The sequence below is a fragment of the Bombyx mori genome, chromosome 5 (assembly GCF_030269925.1).
Source record: "Bombyx mori chromosome 5, ASM3026992v2".
NCBI classification, from domain to species: domain Eukaryota; kingdom Metazoa; phylum Arthropoda; class Insecta; order Lepidoptera; family Bombycidae; genus Bombyx; species Bombyx mori.
The window spans coordinates 14,213,927-14,232,136 of record NC_085111.1 but is presented as its reverse complement, the minus strand read 5'-3'; the positions used below and the strand labels follow the sequence as shown (position 1 = coordinate 14,232,136).

At 35.1% G+C, this 18,210-nt stretch overlaps 2 protein-coding genes across 6 annotated transcripts in view; one reads left to right on the top strand and one right to left on the bottom strand.

The window, feature by feature from the left end:
* Positions 1-14,293, top strand: part of LOC101738757 (solute carrier family 12 member 6) — a 419,122-nt gene extending 404,829 nt beyond the window's left edge. For 2 of the 5 annotated variants that reach the window (XM_012693706.4, XM_062668775.1), the window contains exons 12-22: positions 711-830; positions 1,112-1,305; positions 1,699-1,867; positions 2,412-2,604; positions 3,283-3,498; positions 3,848-3,955; positions 4,569-4,619; positions 5,873-6,016; positions 7,321-7,427; positions 9,255-9,394; positions 9,948-14,293. In XM_012693706.4, coding sequence (XP_012549160.2) covers positions 711-830; positions 1,112-1,305; positions 1,699-1,867; positions 2,412-2,604; positions 3,283-3,498; positions 3,848-3,955; positions 4,569-4,619; positions 5,873-6,016; positions 7,321-7,427; positions 9,255-9,394; positions 9,948-10,039 — 1,534 coding nt within the window. In that variant the 3' untranslated portion in view covers positions 10,040-14,293. The remainder of the gene's footprint in view (positions 1-710; positions 831-1,111; positions 1,306-1,698; positions 1,868-2,411; positions 2,605-3,282; positions 3,499-3,847; positions 3,956-4,568; positions 4,620-5,872; positions 6,017-7,320; positions 7,428-9,254; positions 9,395-9,947) is intronic. The other 3 variants (XM_062668776.1, XM_062668777.1, XM_062668778.1) reach the window with 2 other exon arrangements.
* On the bottom strand, positions 14,286-17,828 carry LOC101744808 (FAST kinase domain-containing protein 3, mitochondrial). Its single transcript, XM_012693717.3, has one exon. The coding sequence runs from the start codon at positions 17,401-17,403 to the stop codon at positions 15,490-15,492; it is 1,914 nt and encodes a 637-aa protein (XP_012549171.2). The 5' UTR covers positions 17,404-17,828; the 3' UTR covers positions 14,286-15,489.
* Positions 17,829-18,210: the final 382 nt, after the last annotated feature.

The window sequence follows — 18,210 nt, the reverse complement described above, 5'->3', positions numbered from 1 at the left end:
TGCCAACAATAACTCATCGTACCACTACTCATGACAGTCCAGTGAAAGATTCAAGAATGCACAGAGAACAATCTTACAAAGAAACATTAATTTGAATTCCCTATAAATTCACTTTTTCACTAGAATTTACTAGAAACTACATTTATAGTTTTACAATTGTCGAATATTATTAACCTAATAAGTAAATATACAGACTAATATTAATTGTATATATTGACACAGTAAATGATAGTCACTATATCTCACACCACACCCATGCTATAGTCAATAACGACTAGATAAAGTTTCAATTCACTCTAAACCAACACACACACCTTATTTTTGTATGCACAATGCATTTCTTATGGTTATTACGAATATTGGATTTTCAATTAGTTTTCGAAACGTGCATTTAGTAAGTCTATTTGGTCAACGTTCTTGGAACAGTTAGAGGAATTCTACAAACACTCAGTTACTCAGAGAAATAACGACTGACACACATTGTTGTTGGAAAAGCAGAGCCAAATTTAATAATTAACTATTAAATAAACCAAATAATGTTTTCTTCTTCCCACCTTCTTATCAGTAATTGAGACCGGTACAGATATTAAGCAGGATAAAACGACAGCATAGCGTCCAATAATTATTGTCCTTGGTACTGCCGATTTCCGAGAGCATTTGGACTAAATTGAATTTTATTATGACACAAATTTATTTGTACGCCTGAACAGGTCCCTTTCCCTTGCCGGTCTGACACTCTGCATCTCCATCATGTTTATGACGTCCTGGTTCTACGCGCTCATCGCGATTGGCATGGCGGGTCTCATTTACAAGTATATTGAATATCGCGGGTAAGATATTTAGAAGACAAACATTTTCTTTGTTCAGTTGCATTCCTTTAGTTGAGTTAATGAAATCCAATAAACCACAATAAACTGATTAATCGCTCTACATATTATATTAGTTGACAAAAAAAAACAGATTTTCAAATTCAAATTTTCAGTCTAATATTTTTATGTTTTAAATGATATTTAAATTTTAAAAGAACAGCAACATATGTATGTTTACTAAAATATATAAAAATATGTTTATAAAATAAAAATACTGGTCATGTTCTGTTTATCCTGTGTAGTGCTGAAAAGGAATGGGGTGATGGTCTCCGGGGTTTGGCTCTGTCGGCTGCACGCTATTCCCTTCTTCGTTTGGAGGAAGGTCCACCACACACCAAGAACTGGCGTCCCCAAGTCCTCGTTTTGGCCAAACTTAATCCCGACCTGATGCCTACCTACCGCAAGATGCTCGCATTTGCCAACCAACTTAAAGCAGGTAAGCTATATTTAAATAATCATTTTATAAGAATAAAATATAACTATTAAAATATAAAGAAAGCGTATTTAAGTGATGCTTAATGCTGCTGAAAGACTACTCATCACCGGCAAAGTGGAAGGAAAGAGGCCTAAGGGGCGCAGTCCCATGCGCTGGTCTGAACAGATTAAGACGTTGGACTCCAGCATCAATATCGCTATCCACTGCGTGAAGGACAAGAAGGAATGGAGGAACATAGTCCTAACAAAAGTGCTCCACAAAGGTCACGACCCTCATTACTGAGGAACAGGACTCACGGAGGAGGAACCCTGCTGAACGAGCGATATCTGCTGATATTTTCAAATACGGAAGCTGTTTAGTTATTTTGAATATTGATGGCTCCCCCCTGCATAGGGAAGGGACTGACGGTGTGCGTGTCGGTGCTCGGCGGGGAATTCCCGAAGCGCGCAGGCGAGGCGTCTACGGCTCGACAGAACCTACGGAAATGTATGGACGATGAGAAGGTCAAAGGCTTCGTTGACGTGCTCGTCTCACCGAATGTTCCCGACGGACTGAGCCACTTGTGAGTTCATTTTATTACCTTACATTTTATTACTTATTCAATACGTAATCGTACACTATCCCATATACATTTTGAAGTCGTCGTGGCCTAAAGGATAAGACGTCCGGTGCATTCGTATATAGCGATGCCACGGTGTTCCGCAGGCGGGTACCAATTTTTCTAATGAAATACGTACTTAACAAATGTTCACGATTGACTTCCACGGTGATGGAATAAGATCTTGTAATAAAAATCAAAGCCGCAAAATTATAATTCGCGTAATAACTGGTGGTAGGACCGTGAGTCCGCGCGGGTAGGTACCACCATCCCGCTTATTTCTGCCGTGAAACAGTAATGCGTTTCGGTTTGAAGAATGGGGCAGCCGCTGTAGCTATGCTGAGACCTTAGAACTTATATTTCAAGGTGGGTGGCGCATTTACGTTGTAGATGTCTATGGGCTCCAGTAACCTTAACACCAGGTGGGCTGTGAGCTCGTCCAGCCATCTAAGCTATCAAAAAAAAACTTATATTGATAAGCACTGAGTTGCGTCTGAACATCCATCAGGGTCCAAACGACGGGTCTGGGCGGTCTGAAGCCGAACACTGTGATAGTGGGGTGGCCGTACGGCTGGCGACGCGCGGAGGAGCCTGAGCCGCGACACCGCGGGTTCCTGCACACCGTCCGTGCGGTGGCCTCGGCTCGCATGGCTCTCCTCGTACCCAAAGGCATCAACTTTTACCCTGACTCTACTGAAAAGGTACTGCTCGTATCCAACTACAACTTTGGAAACGCTAAAAATCACTGTTTCATTATTTTGAAAAAAAAAAAACCTTGAGATATTATAATTGGTCATTAGGACTATTTCTGAGTAAATCAATCAAACCCTCCAGCCCATAGAGTAAGGAAACGCTTTCGACATTGACGTTTTAGTATCTTTGTGCACTGGTAACCATTTACCACCAGCTATACTCGTAAGCTAGTCTACACCAACAAAAGAGGTGTTGGCACATTCGTATTATGATTTGATTTGGCTTATCAATACCGACACCGAAATAGTCATTTCCAAAGATTAAGCTCAAGCAAGTTACCGAAATTTCTAAGCTAAGTTTAAGCTAAATCAAATTACTCACACATAGATCAGTTTCTTCTTCTTCTCAGTCGTGTCACTCTTGACAGAGTGGTCGTGATCGTCATGTAGTGTTGGAAGGGGCAGACTTGATGCGTCTCACGATGTCGCGCCATCTCTCCCAGCTCGAGACCATTCTACTGCACTCATTTAGGGGACCTCCCACTGCAGTTTTAATTTTGTCGGTCCACCACATTGGTGGCCTCATAGATCAATTAGGACAAGAAAAATAAGAATTTGTTAAGATTACATGCAAATAAAGCATAAAAAATGTATTGTAACATAAAATCAAATTTAATCAATATTAAGGTATCTGGCAATATCGACATCTGGTGGATCGTACACGATGGTGGCATGCTGATGTTACTCCCGTTCCTGCTGAAGCAGCACCGCACCTGGAAGAACTGCAAGATGCGCATCTTCACCGTCGCTCAGATGGAAGACAACTCTATTCAAATGAAGAAAGACCTCAAGATGTTCCTTTACCAACTCCGTATTGAAGCTGAAGTTGAAGTTGTTGAAATGGTACAATTTAATAATATAGTTAAATTATCTAATAGCGATGTTCTCAAATATCCGAAACTGTTAGGAATACGTATTCATTCTGTTGGATGATTATCAGCACGTCTGAATTATGGTAACCGGTGACCTAGAATAATGTAGATTCTCAATTTTGCTAAATCCCTTAGCGCGCCCGAGTTTCATGCGCACATCACAAACTACTTTTAACAATATTAGTGTAAAAATTCAGAAACCTCGTACGTTGTTATTGAAAAGTCGATTATGAGTTCTACTAGTCTACTAACAGTACTGAAGATTTATCAAGTTAGTTTTCGAAGTCAAATATTACATCTACATTTGAATTCTCCATCAGACTGACAGCGATATATCGGCCTACACATACGAGCGCACCTTGATGATGGAACAACGCAACCAAATGCTCCGCGAACTGCGCCTCAACAAACGGGAGACAATGGGAATGGTAAGTACACGAAGAAACCGTCTAGATAATTAGAGGAGCGTCCACACTAGTCAAATATAAAGACCATATCAAGTACTTCTCTTAAGATTGTCCAACATTTCCTTTCTTTATTTAATTGTTATTCAAATAACATTCTTAAAGGTTTGAAATAAAACATTATTGACGTCATCTGACGACAAATTTGTAATGGACGCCCCTCCTTCTGTATCGAGTTTCATCATTATACAACCTGTAAGCTCAACTCACTTTAGTGTAATCTAGACAGTCATATAACAAAAAGTCACTCGTTTAGATAACTTACATTCATATGTTTCGTCTTACGTGTTGTATAATGTTCGAAGGCAGCGTTCTGAAATAATCTGGCTGGAACGGTTGCAAATTATGAAAATATTCTCAATTTTAGTGATATCTAATTTAAACAAATTGTACCTACTGCAACACTAAATTTGATGTGATAATCCCATAACATTTTACTGTGTACAGTGTAAAATATTTGTTAATAAGTAAAATTAAATTTATGTGTTCAGATTTCTGCCTTAAGTACAACTGTATAGAGCTTGAAATCATAAAGTGATGTTTACACTAACATGTTTGTCTGTCGCTACCGGTGCAGATGCAAAATTACGTGGACTCGAATGAAAACGCTGAGGAGAAGTTGCCTCTGGTAAAAAAGGACCTTATACCCTGGAATTGAGTCCACTTGTTCAGCTAAATTTTTATTTGGAATTTATTTCTATTTTATATTATCACCTACACGTCTGAATTTTTATTTTAGTCAATGATTTTAAGACTTGTAGTTAAGCACCAAGCGATGTGTATTTGTATAGATATGTTCTTTTCGTGCTATATTTTTGCGTGTCTGTTGTCAGTGCCCAATCTTTTCATTGTACGTCTTTGTATAGATCTCTCGAATATCGATAGGGTTCATTTTGGGTCTTTTGGACTTATTTTTATCTTTACGCAAAACTTGCAAGTACTATTTTACTGTAAATACCAGTAGCTCATATACTTATATTGGATTCAGTCAACAAACCAGTAAAAAATTAAATACCAGTATAAAGTATTATGAGTATTTATAGTAGTAGTATTAGTAATTAACAAAAACACCGAATGAGCCCTGTCACCCACGTTCATCATCATCACATTGTTTTTAGGCATTCAATGTTCGCTTTCGATGTTTAATCTTTATTTACATAGATTATAATTCTTCTTCATTATATCTGCACTAAATCATAGTCCTATCTCTTTTATTTAAATTAAAATCCATCTTTACATTTAGTATATTGTCCTACTAAGGAAGAAAATAAAAAATCTGGGTTTATGGAACAAGATTTATCAAAATGATTATGAACAGTTATTATAGGCTATTTTAGAAATATGAAACTCTTATATCTAAAAGCGATAAATATAAATATTCCTATACCAGTACTATTCTATGTCTTAACAGAGCTACTCTTTTGCTTCCGACGCTAAAAAAATTCGAATGCAAATGACAAGAAACGCATTATATAAATGAAAAAAAAATACATTATAAATTTGTGCAAACTTGATATGAATGTAAATCTTTTGATAGTAATTAAACAGAATGATTGCCATTTCCGGTCACCGTCCTCGCCGAACCCGTCGCTTGCGACGAAGGGCTCGACGAGTAAATCAATCCTTAAATACAGCCCACTGAGTTTCTGGCCGGATCTTCTCAGTGGGTCGCGTTTCCGATCCGGTGGTAGATTCTGCGAAGCACTGCTCTTGCTAGGGCCGGTGTTAGCAACACTCCCGGTTTGAGCCCCGTGAGCTCACCTACACGTCAAGGAGAAGCTGAAATAGCCTCTCAAGGCTATCAGCATAGGTAGGAAAAAAGAAAAACTATTTCCATTTCGACATATTGATCATACAACGAGTGGTATGAACGTGGTTTAGGTACAGGCCATAGTGGATCACCATCACGCCGACGTGAAGACCGCTAGCAAGGTTCGGTTCGCGGAGCCCAACGCTCCCCCCGCATACAGCGAGGCCCCCTCGCCGCCCCTCGCCGACAACGAAGAGAAGGAACGAGACGATAAGGTGAAAACGCATTAAAAACATTGTCGTATTGATCTCTTTCGTTTTAAGTTCCGAACATAATTAACTTGAACTCAAATTATTTTATAATATACCAACGAGAGTCGTAAAAACATGGACACGCAGATGTCCTTCTAATATACTAAATAAATTTCAAATAAACTTAAATTAAGAAATTTTATGTCTTAACGTCAAATTAAAAATTACTAAATTGTCGTGAATCATTCGAAATAATAAAATTTTCGCCAGTTCTTAGCTATATGTAAAAGCTGTATTTAAAATTAGATTACAGAGTGTTCTTCATTTTCGAATGATTTCTCGATGAAATTCAAATAGGCTTTCACTGTATTGCGCTTTCGCTAAATGTTAGACCGTAATGAAGCTTGTACCAACAAACAATTCAAAAGCATTCAATACAATGCAGCTTTGTTGGATTCGCAACAATAGGGATGCTGTCTCAATTATAATTTTTTTGTATAAATTTAAGGGAGCCCAATTCAGAAAGCACAATCTATTAGAAAATTACCAAGTTATGTAGAAACCATTAAATTCTGGTGGCGGGTGTAATTATAGGATAACTAAAGATTTGAACATGAGAGGATTCTAATCTTCCCACGTTTAAAATATGAACTGATCTTTTGAGATTAAAATTTTTAACGTCGAATATTATTTGGTGAAACTTTTTAAAACGTTTTTCCATGTATTTAGCAAATTGTTTAATGTATGATTCGCTTTGTCTATTAAATATCTTATAAATAACGTGCTGCTATCCTTAAAATGTGTCTTTAATAATTTTTGATTGTTTTTTACAAATTAAAGTTTGGAATGAGACATAGGAAACATCCCTATTGATGCTGGGTGACGGAAGTTGTTAAATGTTTTGTACCGCTCACCGTTTGAATGAGGATACGTGTTGCACTTCCATTATGTTTTGTTTGATCGTTAAAATATTATTTTACATACAACACCCTCGCAACGTTTGACCCAACGAGTTCAAGCGAATCAACACACGGTAGTCATATGTTTGCAACGTTCAGTTTGATTTTGGTTCACTTTAGTTCATTTCATAGATTCCATTAGTTGAGTGATTGGATGTTCGATGTCCGTAGTATCTGTTTAAACAATTTAAATAATATATGACATCCCGTGTTTCATTCGCCTTGAATCCGTCATGTGCAACTGTCGGTTCGCGGGACGAAAACATAAATTTGGAAACGAAAATGAAATGGAATTGGGTAAAGTAGGACGATTTCCGAAGTAGTTTGTTGCACATAATCGATTCAATGTGGGATTCGCCCGATGAACAGTCGCAGTGTGAAGGCGCCAACTCCCCGCCACCCGAAGACAAACACAACGATGCCACTGCCAACGGAGACGCTGTTAACGCCATGCCCACCATGTCTGACATCACGCCGTGAGTACTCCCAACGCTAATCGCTATTACAGTGCTCATTGAAATTTCCCAACTCTAACAGACGGATTTATTTTTATTGACATACGGCCTACCTGATGGTGAGTAGCTACCATCGGTCACGGACGTCAGCAATGCCAAGGACAAAGCCAAGCCAAGAAAGATTATTATTAAAAAATAAGTTCGAAGAATACTTTAATCAGCATAGAGCCGTTGGAAACATGGCATTTGGTTATTTATTGTTACCTCTACTAATAGAGCTGATTTTTTTTATTTTATTTAATAATAAAAAATGTTATTCAGGAAATGACATACAACTTAAATTCTAAATAATTTCTTTCCTTGCACGGATTCCTAGAAGTGATTACTCGAAGCGATAAAGTAACTATTACTACACATACCTATAGAATTTAAGGTCTTATCTCATTATTTTTGGTGTTACAAGTGTTTATACACTCATTCTGTATTACGCCAAGAATTATAGTTTTATGGTCCTTAATAGGTATGCAAATGTTCGTGTCAATCGGATGTATTAGTATAGATGAAAATTACGTTACAAGTCAAGCTGATAAAGCCCCGGTAAAAAGTATGCCTCGTTATATTTTTAACAATATAGTTCAGTCAAATATTGATTATGAAAACGCCCTTGAAGCAACTCAATGTATTGATTGACATTGAAACGATAATAAAATTCCAATGAAGGGTTAGATTTATCCTTATTTTAAGTTGGCACTTGACTACGTAATCAATAACATTTCTGACTTATGAAACCCGACAGTGTGGAATATTAAATGTAATAAACATATTTGTTGAAATCACGCGTGTGCCTTCTGTGATAGTTTTATGGCATTACACTAAATACCTTACCTAGAATACCAAGAAAAACCATGGCCAGATTTACCTAACCGCCCCGAGCAACCCTGAAGAACATGATCCCATAACCTACCCTACCCTATTACCTATTTTCGTCATGAATTAACTAATGAGTTGTCCAGAGTATGATTTCGTTTAAAAAATTTATTTCGTTAGCTATAAAATCAAACACTTTATGATAAAAGTATCTAATAAATTGAAAATGAACTCTGGTGCTTGGTGTTTAATATAAGTATTTAAGCAAGTATTTATTGTTTTGGGACGTTTTAAATACTATTTTTAACAGGTTCTCGCCATGATTTTTGTTTTCGTAAGTTTTGGATACATCAGCGTTAGTTCAATCGCCGTGATCTGGGGTAGACTAAATCTAGCTACATATCTATTTCGGGAACTCGCTAACTAAAAATTGTGTTAAGAAAAATTGTGTGAAACGTCTTTTGATGGTTGAGATAACCGCTGAAACACTTGGAACTTTATTCCTTAGATGGGTGGACGAGCTCACAGTCCACCTGGTGTTGCCCATAGACATCTACAACGTAAATGCGCCACCCACCTTGAAATATAAGTTCTAAGGTCTCAAGTATAGTTACAGCGGCTGCTCCACCCTTCAAACCGAATCGCATTACTGCTTCACGGCAGAAATAGGCGGGGTGGTGGTACCTACCCGCGCGGACTCACAAGAGGTTTACCAGTAACCTACTAGGTTTACTGGTGGTAGATACCCAATTAGTTATTTATGCTGCGAAGCGATGTTTTCCGGTTTAGAGGGTAGGATAGTGGCTATACAATACAATTCAGACTTCGAACTCGTGTCTCAATGTGAGTTGAAACATTGACTTATTAATGTTTATATGCTCCGGTAACCAGCTAACACAAAGTAGACCGTAAGCTCATTCAGTAAAGGAGTAACAAAATTAAAAAGAATCATTCTAACTTCGTATTCATATAATATTCCAGTGACGAAGGCACGGTACGTCGGATGCACACAGCCGTGAAATTGAACGAGGTAATAGTGGCGCGGTCGCACGACTCTCAGCTCGTCATATTGAACTTGCCCGGACCGCCGCGTGACACCAGCGTCGAAAGGGAATCCAACTGTAAGATTTCACTCACAATAAACTACAGTTTCAAAGCTAGAGTTGAATTTGAAAATGGATTTGATAAACCACCAAAAATACATAGATGGTTAGATGTTCAATTTAAGGGTTCGGCGAATGTTGTTGGAAAAGTTAACGGAATCGTCTCATGAACTTATTAAGATGAAGTTATATTTGTTAAGGAAATTTATTAATATATTCCTTTTAATACTGTATAAACTATTATATGTATGTATGTATATACTTGTTTTTTGTGTATGTATTTGTAACTTAATATAAATTTCCTTGCACCTACAACTATTCACTCTGCTCTACCTTTGGTTGACTGGTAGAGAATGCCTTAGGCATTAAGTCCGCCAATGTAAATTTTACATTAAGTGTAATAAATAAAAAATAAATGTTCTGTGTCTTTGCTTCTCACCTATAATCAGACTATCGAAGCCTATCTTTTGGTCTAGGCTAGGCGGACTGCAACATTCAGTTGTCGTTCAGTTCAGTTAGAGCTCTTCGGCCTGTCTACATCGAAACTAATATAAATTTTCTGGCGTTACAGACATGGAGTTCTTGGAAGTGCTGACGGAGGGCCTGGAGAAGGTGCTGATGGTGCGCGGCGGAGGACGCGAAGTGATCACCATTTACTCGTGAACGGCGCTCACATGCCAAGATCAAATATCAAACCTCCTTGTGATTTTCGTAACTATTCGTAGAAACTGTGGTTTGAAAATTCTAACGATTTTTTTTTTGTACATACGAGATATCCATCGTCTACTTCGGATGAGATGTAATTTTTGACAAAGATCACTCACAAATTAATCTGTTAGCTATAAATACTTCAACTGTCCGTTCTATCTTGGGCACCTCTTTGAGTGAATTTTAAATGTTAAAATTTTATATGAGGTCAATCAATATACATAATATTATGTCTGCGTGATATTAAATATTCCGTTAATGATGTCGACTCGCTCAACAGTGACGATGGATGTAACGTAGAAATGTACAGCTCGGCGTGGAGCGCCCTCTACTGTGAAGAGAAGCGTTTGACGTTTGTCAAGTTGGCACTACGCTGTCACAAATATCTTTGTATAAAATTTGCAGTCACAATTTCGACATAAATATATTAACGAAGGAAAAAGTGGCAAAAAAAAAAGAAAATCGCGCCTGGTTTCATTTGTCGTTCATCTAATCCTTCACGAGATCTCAGCAGATAACTTTTGAACGAATTAAGTGGGATATAATTTTATTATTCTATAAAAATTTTATAACAGTAAATGGTTATTTCGAATAGTCAGACATTTAAAAAAAATATCGCGACACTAGTTTGTTTTAAGAACGCATTGAACAAAGAAATTTGGGCCAGTCTACTTTAGCCTACTTCTACGACGATGGTAATACGTTTTGTTGAATTTGCTGTTTAGACTAATGTTGTTTTGGAATTTATTGACTGTTGTGTAGATATAAATACTTATATGTATGAGTCTGAGGAGCCTTATCTATCGTTCGTTAGCACTAAGTTTGTTCCGTTATAAGTTAGACTAGCTCAGAGTTGATTTAGATGTCTAAGCAATCCTTCGGTCACCGACACGCCGTTCAAGTGTCTTGTATGAAAGTGATCGTTTTAATACTTTTGTATTGCTTTACGTTGTTAATAGATTGTTTGTGATATTGCACAGTGGTGACTATCGTTACATTTTTTGACTTTTTAAAACGTATTTTGTAAATAATATTCTGTTTTAAGACGACACCTGCTCAACTTAAAAGTTAACGCATGAGCACGTCTTGTGATCGCGTGTTGCACGTATAAAATACTATACTAATTCGAACATTTGACAACTTTACAAAGTAGGTCGGATTATCGAAAATCAAATCAATTCTAGTCAGTCTTCGGTGTCATACATATAAAACATCATAATGAATCTAGTACCCAAAGTATGTCATAAATAGATGGTCCGATTCTTCGATTTCTTGTTTGATCGATATCACTCTCTCTTAAACCTGACAGGTTTTATGATGAGTAGATACTTAGGAAATAATTCAATCCTCTCAGTATTTACAAAGTTAATTATATTCATGATTAAGACTACCTAATCACGATTTATTAATATAATTAGAAACGAAAAATACATTCTAGATATAGACAATGTTTAGTATAAGATTAATCTCCAGTTGCGATTGACTTAGTAACTAAATTTTGTGCGCACACTCGCGTAGTTAGATGAAGACATTCTATAATCTTTTTAGTTTCTATTAGTTTAAGTTTCGTATGACGACGATAACGAGCTGTAGACACAATAAACTAACAATGAAAAGGCTTTGATACCGTTCATAGCCCAGTTTTTAAGCATCGTGGATTTTTTTGGTAATCTTTAATTAATTTGATTAAAAATACATTTTCCTTGAGATATCAGCGTTTGCATAAAAATACCGTAATAGTATTTCCGTTTAATAAGATCGCTGAAACATCTGCAATACGTAGGGATACCAAATAAAAAACAATATGGTGAATTGTGATTTTAAAAAAGAATTTGTCAATTTTTTTTTTAATATTCGTAGAATGTTATCCACAGTTTTAAATATTTGTATGAAATATCCTACTGCAAAGTACCTTTATAGATAAAAATGTCGTACAGTAGTTGGTGTAGTCCTTAAGTCTCGTGACAATGATAAGTTCACCACATAGGCTAATCATGTTTATCATTCAATCGTAATCAGTAAATTAGATATAGAAATATTATATTTAATATTTTGACATTATTCTCCTAATATTATGTCTGATCTAAATACTAAAACTATCTGGAATCTGAATACAAAGATATAAACTAAAATATATAAAGTGTGATGTTACCATCCTTAAATGCTCAGCGAGTAGGTGTACTTTGGCGATTACTTTATTCAACTAGACTCAACTATTACAGAAACTAAAGCCTTTGATCGTGATTAAATGAACATAAAATGATTTTGGATTTAACCTAAAATGTACCTAAGAAATGAATTGGCAACACTACCATCATTTAATAAAAAAAGTATTTAATACCTAAATAATTCTAAATTATATTGATGTTGCTGAATGAATTTACGTTTAAAGTTTATTTATCACTTAGTGATGTAAAGAACAGTGTTTGAAAAATAGTGAGCACATATCTTAATTTCCACATAAAAATATATTTTGTGTATTATTATTAAAACTATTTATGCCTATTAATAGGTAATCGAATTCTATTTAATTTTAAAACAACTATTAATTTTTACGGCATTGTAGGTAGATATTAAAATCTAAAATTTTATTAAAGTGTTTTTTTGAATTAAATAAAAACATTCAAATAATGTAAAAGTTCAGGAGCTTTGATATTTCAAGTCTTAGTTTTATCGAATTTATCTAAATGTAAACTTTACAAGCATTTCGTCTTATAAAATAAACGAGAATTAAATATTTATGAAACTCAGAATTAACGATGTTCATTTATAGAAAATAAATATAAAGAACTCACATACATATATTGTGCCAAACGTTAGCGTTTCTCAGATGCAGTAAATGTACTTAGCTATAATTATTACCCAGCTTCCGAAACCGGAACGACGATAAACTACCCTTCCGAACGGAAACGGAAAACCATAATGGACCTACTTAACATTTTAGTACCTATTAAAATATTTCGTAAAACTGCAATGCTCGTACAAAACTGGAAAGACTAGAACTGACTTACTTAATTCAAAATCCAGTGTCAGAAATTATGGACTACCGACTGTTTTCATTGTCAGGAGCGGTAGTTCCAACCCAGCATCACTGGTGCTTATGTAATACTACTTAAATACCTGTAACAGTTACAAAACACCAACATCATCATAAGCACATACTGCATATATATAGTTGAGATTAAAATAGTTTGAAATCGAGTTCGAAATAACTAATTTAACGTTTTAGATTTAGCTACTAAATTGTGAAACGCCTAAACTGACCTTGAAAGCTTTGAGATTAGAAATCTAATTTGATACCCTTCGATCGCGAATAAGCCCAGTCTTAGGACCAGGCAAGACGTATACCTAGTGGCCAACAGCAGTCCCGTGCTAAACACATAGAATCTAAGAAGTCCCAAACTAATGCAACGGAAAATAATTGGCGACTGTATTGTGTCAAGTAATTAATTATTAATACTTATGTAATTATAAAATTATCTACTTTTAGATTTTAGGCTGTGAATCAGCATAAACACATTCTTAAAAATTTAAAATTATTATTCAAGCTAGAGTTGCTGTGATACACGATTATGGCTATAAATTAAGGATAAGTCATTTCTGGCCGCAGCACAAGACGGTGATGAACGGAGATGTCTCCCGTCTTCACAACCTAACGACGCCGTGTTGTATTGTTTGTGATTTCACTCAATATTCTAGACGCTCATTTAACCACCCTTGGTCGACTCTTTGGAATTTAAAAGAGTATGTATTCAAATTTAATATGGGCTTTACTTTCGCTGTTCATTTGTAATCTAATTACTGTCTCACTTATAAAGTTACATTTAATCAAGGCTGTCTGTACTTTGAAATATTTGGAAAGAATTAAATTTTATAGAACATTATCTCTAACAGCCAGCAATGCGTTTGTAGGGTCTCTCTGTAAGACTTACGCATTTTACACTACAAAATTATGAGTTCAGGAAACTGTTGTTTAGTCGGGCAATAAAATACATTAATCCTGTTAGATAGAAATCGCTGAGCGGTATGCTAGTTCTTTGAGGTTTAAACACTTTCATCTGGGTCAAGTTTTTTAATAGAAAATGTATTTCAAATAATAAAAATTTAATAATTAAAACTTTCAAATAATAATTCTAGTGAATTAGTCAATGAGTAATTATTATCTGTAAGATGTTATGAGTATAATGAAATAAACTACGAATAAAATAATTAACGACTTTTATTTTCACCTTTCTTCTTACAACAAACAATTTTGATAGGCCTACATGATAAACACTTATACAAAAATCAATATTACACTAGACTAGAAAAATAATTTATCCTTAACAATATTAATCATATAGGTACTTATTTTTAAACCTATGGTGGAACATCTGTTCTAAAACGTTGCAGAGAAAATTCATATTGTAAAACTTTCGACATTACCTTATCTTGGATAGAATTAGTGGTAAAAATTACACTTGTGTAATGATTTAATAGTCCAAATGTGCGTCTTCCAATGAAGACTAATGGGCATTTTAAAACAAAGCATTGGGTAAAACAGTTACTTTTGTTTTATACAAATGTATAAAACAAAATTATATCAGTCTCCAATTCTTTGACTTTGCTATTATATTGTTATGCCCACAAACAAATCTATTAAAAAATAATATTTTTGATGTTTCTCGTTTTTACAGGCCTCCCTTTCAAATCAATAAGTTTTATGAAGTAGTTCCACATGTATAAAGTCCCTAAAATATTACAATACCTATTTTATTTTATAATAACCCAAATGAATAGGTATAAAAAATCGATAAACCCGAAAAAATACAGTTTTTACAATAATCAAACAAATCCTCTTTTTTTTTCTAACGCTGAATAGTACATTGTGCACCAAGGGAGAAAAATTGGACATTTCCTCCCGCGTGTAAACACGCTGGAAATATCCAACTTTTCTCCCGCTGTGCATATACAATTTTTTCTCCTACCAGGCCGAAAGTTCGGTGAGTACCGAATCGGGGTCAAGGGCGAAGCCCTGGCCGGGGGTAGGGGGGGCGGAGCCCCCCGTACTCATAAAAAAACAATGTAACTGTTTTTTACTTTTTAAATAAACTACTACTAATTGAATAAGAACTGTCTGATGAACTCATCTTTTTTTAATACTTCACTATTAAATTTTATTGCGTTTTTTTTATTTCACTTTTACACTAAACACAATATTGCAAATTACCCGTGCACAACAATGGCGGAGAATTTTAGGTGGGTGAGAGCAGACGTAGACACTAACGCGCATGCGCACTTGTCAGTACTCAGGGAGAGAAAGTTACACTTTCTTCCCTGTACAGCGGGAGGAGAACCGAACTTTCGGCGTAGGTAGGAGAAAAAATTCATTTATCACATTCACCACCTGATGGGCACATGAAAAATTAATCAGCATCTCCTAAACTATTTTTAATGTAATCTCTTAGTCCATTTGAATTGTGGGAAGTATAAAATTGACTAAGCAATGAATAACTGAGACTGGTTACATTCAAACCTATAATTTGTAAATGTTTCCTCCTCATGAGCTGTGGACCAATGAGGTTTTTATTATCAGTACAAAAGTCATCAGGGAGATGTATGAGTATTGCTCTTGTTTTATCTTTATCATACTTAGATAACCAATCAGACTTACTGCAATTCAAACCGGGGGGATGTAACATAATATCTATTAAATATGTTTGATCTGAGCAAAAGTGCGGGACAAGTATGGAGGTTGATACATTCTGTTTACCACCTGCTACCCATTCAATATCAACTAATATTTTGTTTATTAAATTCTTAACCCTAAAGTCCTGTGATATTGGCTGAAGATACTGGTCCTTAGGCATTAAAGGTCCCAAATAATTTGGACATTCTATAGACAGTGCAGTATCGATTAAGTGAAGTTTCTTCAAAGTGTCTGAGCTTTTGACATTAATTAAATACTCAGAACTAAAAATCCTTTTTGTTAGCTTCAGTGGATATTGACTAACATAAATGAAAGATAGTATTATGGAGCATATGTCATCAGAAGTCATCTTATTTAGATTTTGAAGAACAACATCCTCAGCAAAAGACCAAAACTGCTCATGAAGTGGTTTAAAGTTAAAATATCCAAATGGATATAAAACAGATCTCAAAAAGCCCGCTGGTATGGTGCTGCCTTGATTGAAAAAATGTTTACTACATGCGTTGAGAATTTCATCATTCCTTATATGAAATTGCATACAATAATTCAAAATACCAACAATTAAAACATGCATATTTATTTTGTTGCCTTTAAGTTTGATGTATTTTTCTACAGCAATTTCAATTTGATCATCTGTATACTTGAGCTGTGTCAATTTTGATATAATGTCTAACATTTCATCATCATTTAAGGCATGAATGTTTGTGTGAAGCCACCTGCCAATCACAGCAAATGACTGTACAGACAAATATTTCTCTTGAATGAACACATCCAGAATTTGTTGCATTACTGAAACCGTAATTTTATTCCAATATTCAGACAGCTTCTGCTCTGATAAGTTCAGTACAGTTCTTTTACTTGCTTTAAAACCAGGGAGAACGGAAAACAACTTTGATATATTTGTTTCGTTGATATCTGCTTCCCGTTGAACAAAACCAATCCATAGTTTGTCAATGATTTCTGAATATTGTTGGTCACCTCTTTTTAATATGAGAAATTTTAAAAATTCACATATTTGTTCCACTGAAAGCATATTTTCAAGAACTCTTAACATGATCTCTTCAGAAAACTTTGGTTTGTAAGGTTCCATAAAAGTGGATGTTGTGTTGAGTATGTTTATGATGGTCTGTGTATCCTTCGTTTTTGTTACAACTTTTAGTAATTTGTCAAGTATAGCACCTTTAGCTAAGTTAACATGAACATTTTGAGTTGGATTTTTTTCTAATGTATAAATTCTTTCAATAGCACCTAATGCAATGCTCGGTGTTATTTTTGTACATTTGGATAGTAATGTAAATACATCTCTTAGATCTAAGCATTGACTGAACTCTGATTTTATTAAATTATAATTTTGGGAATCGTTAGAGATTCTTGAGGGCTCTGTGTCTACAATAGGCTTGTCATAAATTTCTGATAAGTCTGTTAATGTTCTCACAAGCACTGGGAGTTCCTGTACATTATATCCGTGCTCTACCATAATAGTAGAATTGCTAAATTGTGGATTACTTCTGTTCTTGTCATCACTAAAACTCCTGCGGAATGTCGAGCTAATACCAGAAGCCTTCGTATTAGCATTACAAGATAGGATATTCTTCTTTGCCTTTAAGTAAGTTCTTATTGCAGTTGCCATTTCCAAAACCAATAACTCTTTATTTAAGATACAGGATAATATTTGTATCTCCTAACATGAAATTAATCGTAATTAATTAAAAAACGTTTTCATAGGTAATACAATACACTTCACGCTTAAGGATGTTTTAAACAATACAAGAAATCAAAACACTGGCGATTCATTAAATTACATTTCGACTTTGACAGTTGACATTAAATGCGTAGGATAAACACTTATGATTAAAGGTCGTCTTCACTGACATTTTTTTGTTGAAGTATTGGCCGTTTTCCAATTACAGCACAAGAGCGCATTATGCGGCATAATGCTCAACTAAGCTTCAGCATAATTCAGCATTGTGCGTCACAGAGTCGCATTATGCTCTGTAATTGGAAAACTACCATTAAGTAATGGTTAATTACAGAGCATAATGCGACGTCCAACGATAATTGATCAAAATTAATAATTCTGAGCAATAAAAATAAAAATATCTAGTAAGAGGGGCCAACTTAAGGGTGATCATTTGTTTATTTAATTATAAATATATAAAAGACGAACAAACAATTTCTACATTCGAACATTAGCGAACAAATAATTAAAAATAAAATAAATCTAAAAATCAAAAAAGGGAGCCAAATTCAGTTAGCCTACCGTGTCTATTTCGTTCCCATGAACAGCTTTTTTTAAGGGCTTTTATGATCTGGTAACTAAAATCTTTAGGTCATGTCCTATTTTAATTTATATTCTTATTTTCTTCACAAATGTGGGAAAATTCGAAAACCCTTGATTCTGAGGTTCTGCCAAAAGTCCACAGAAAAGGTTTTAATA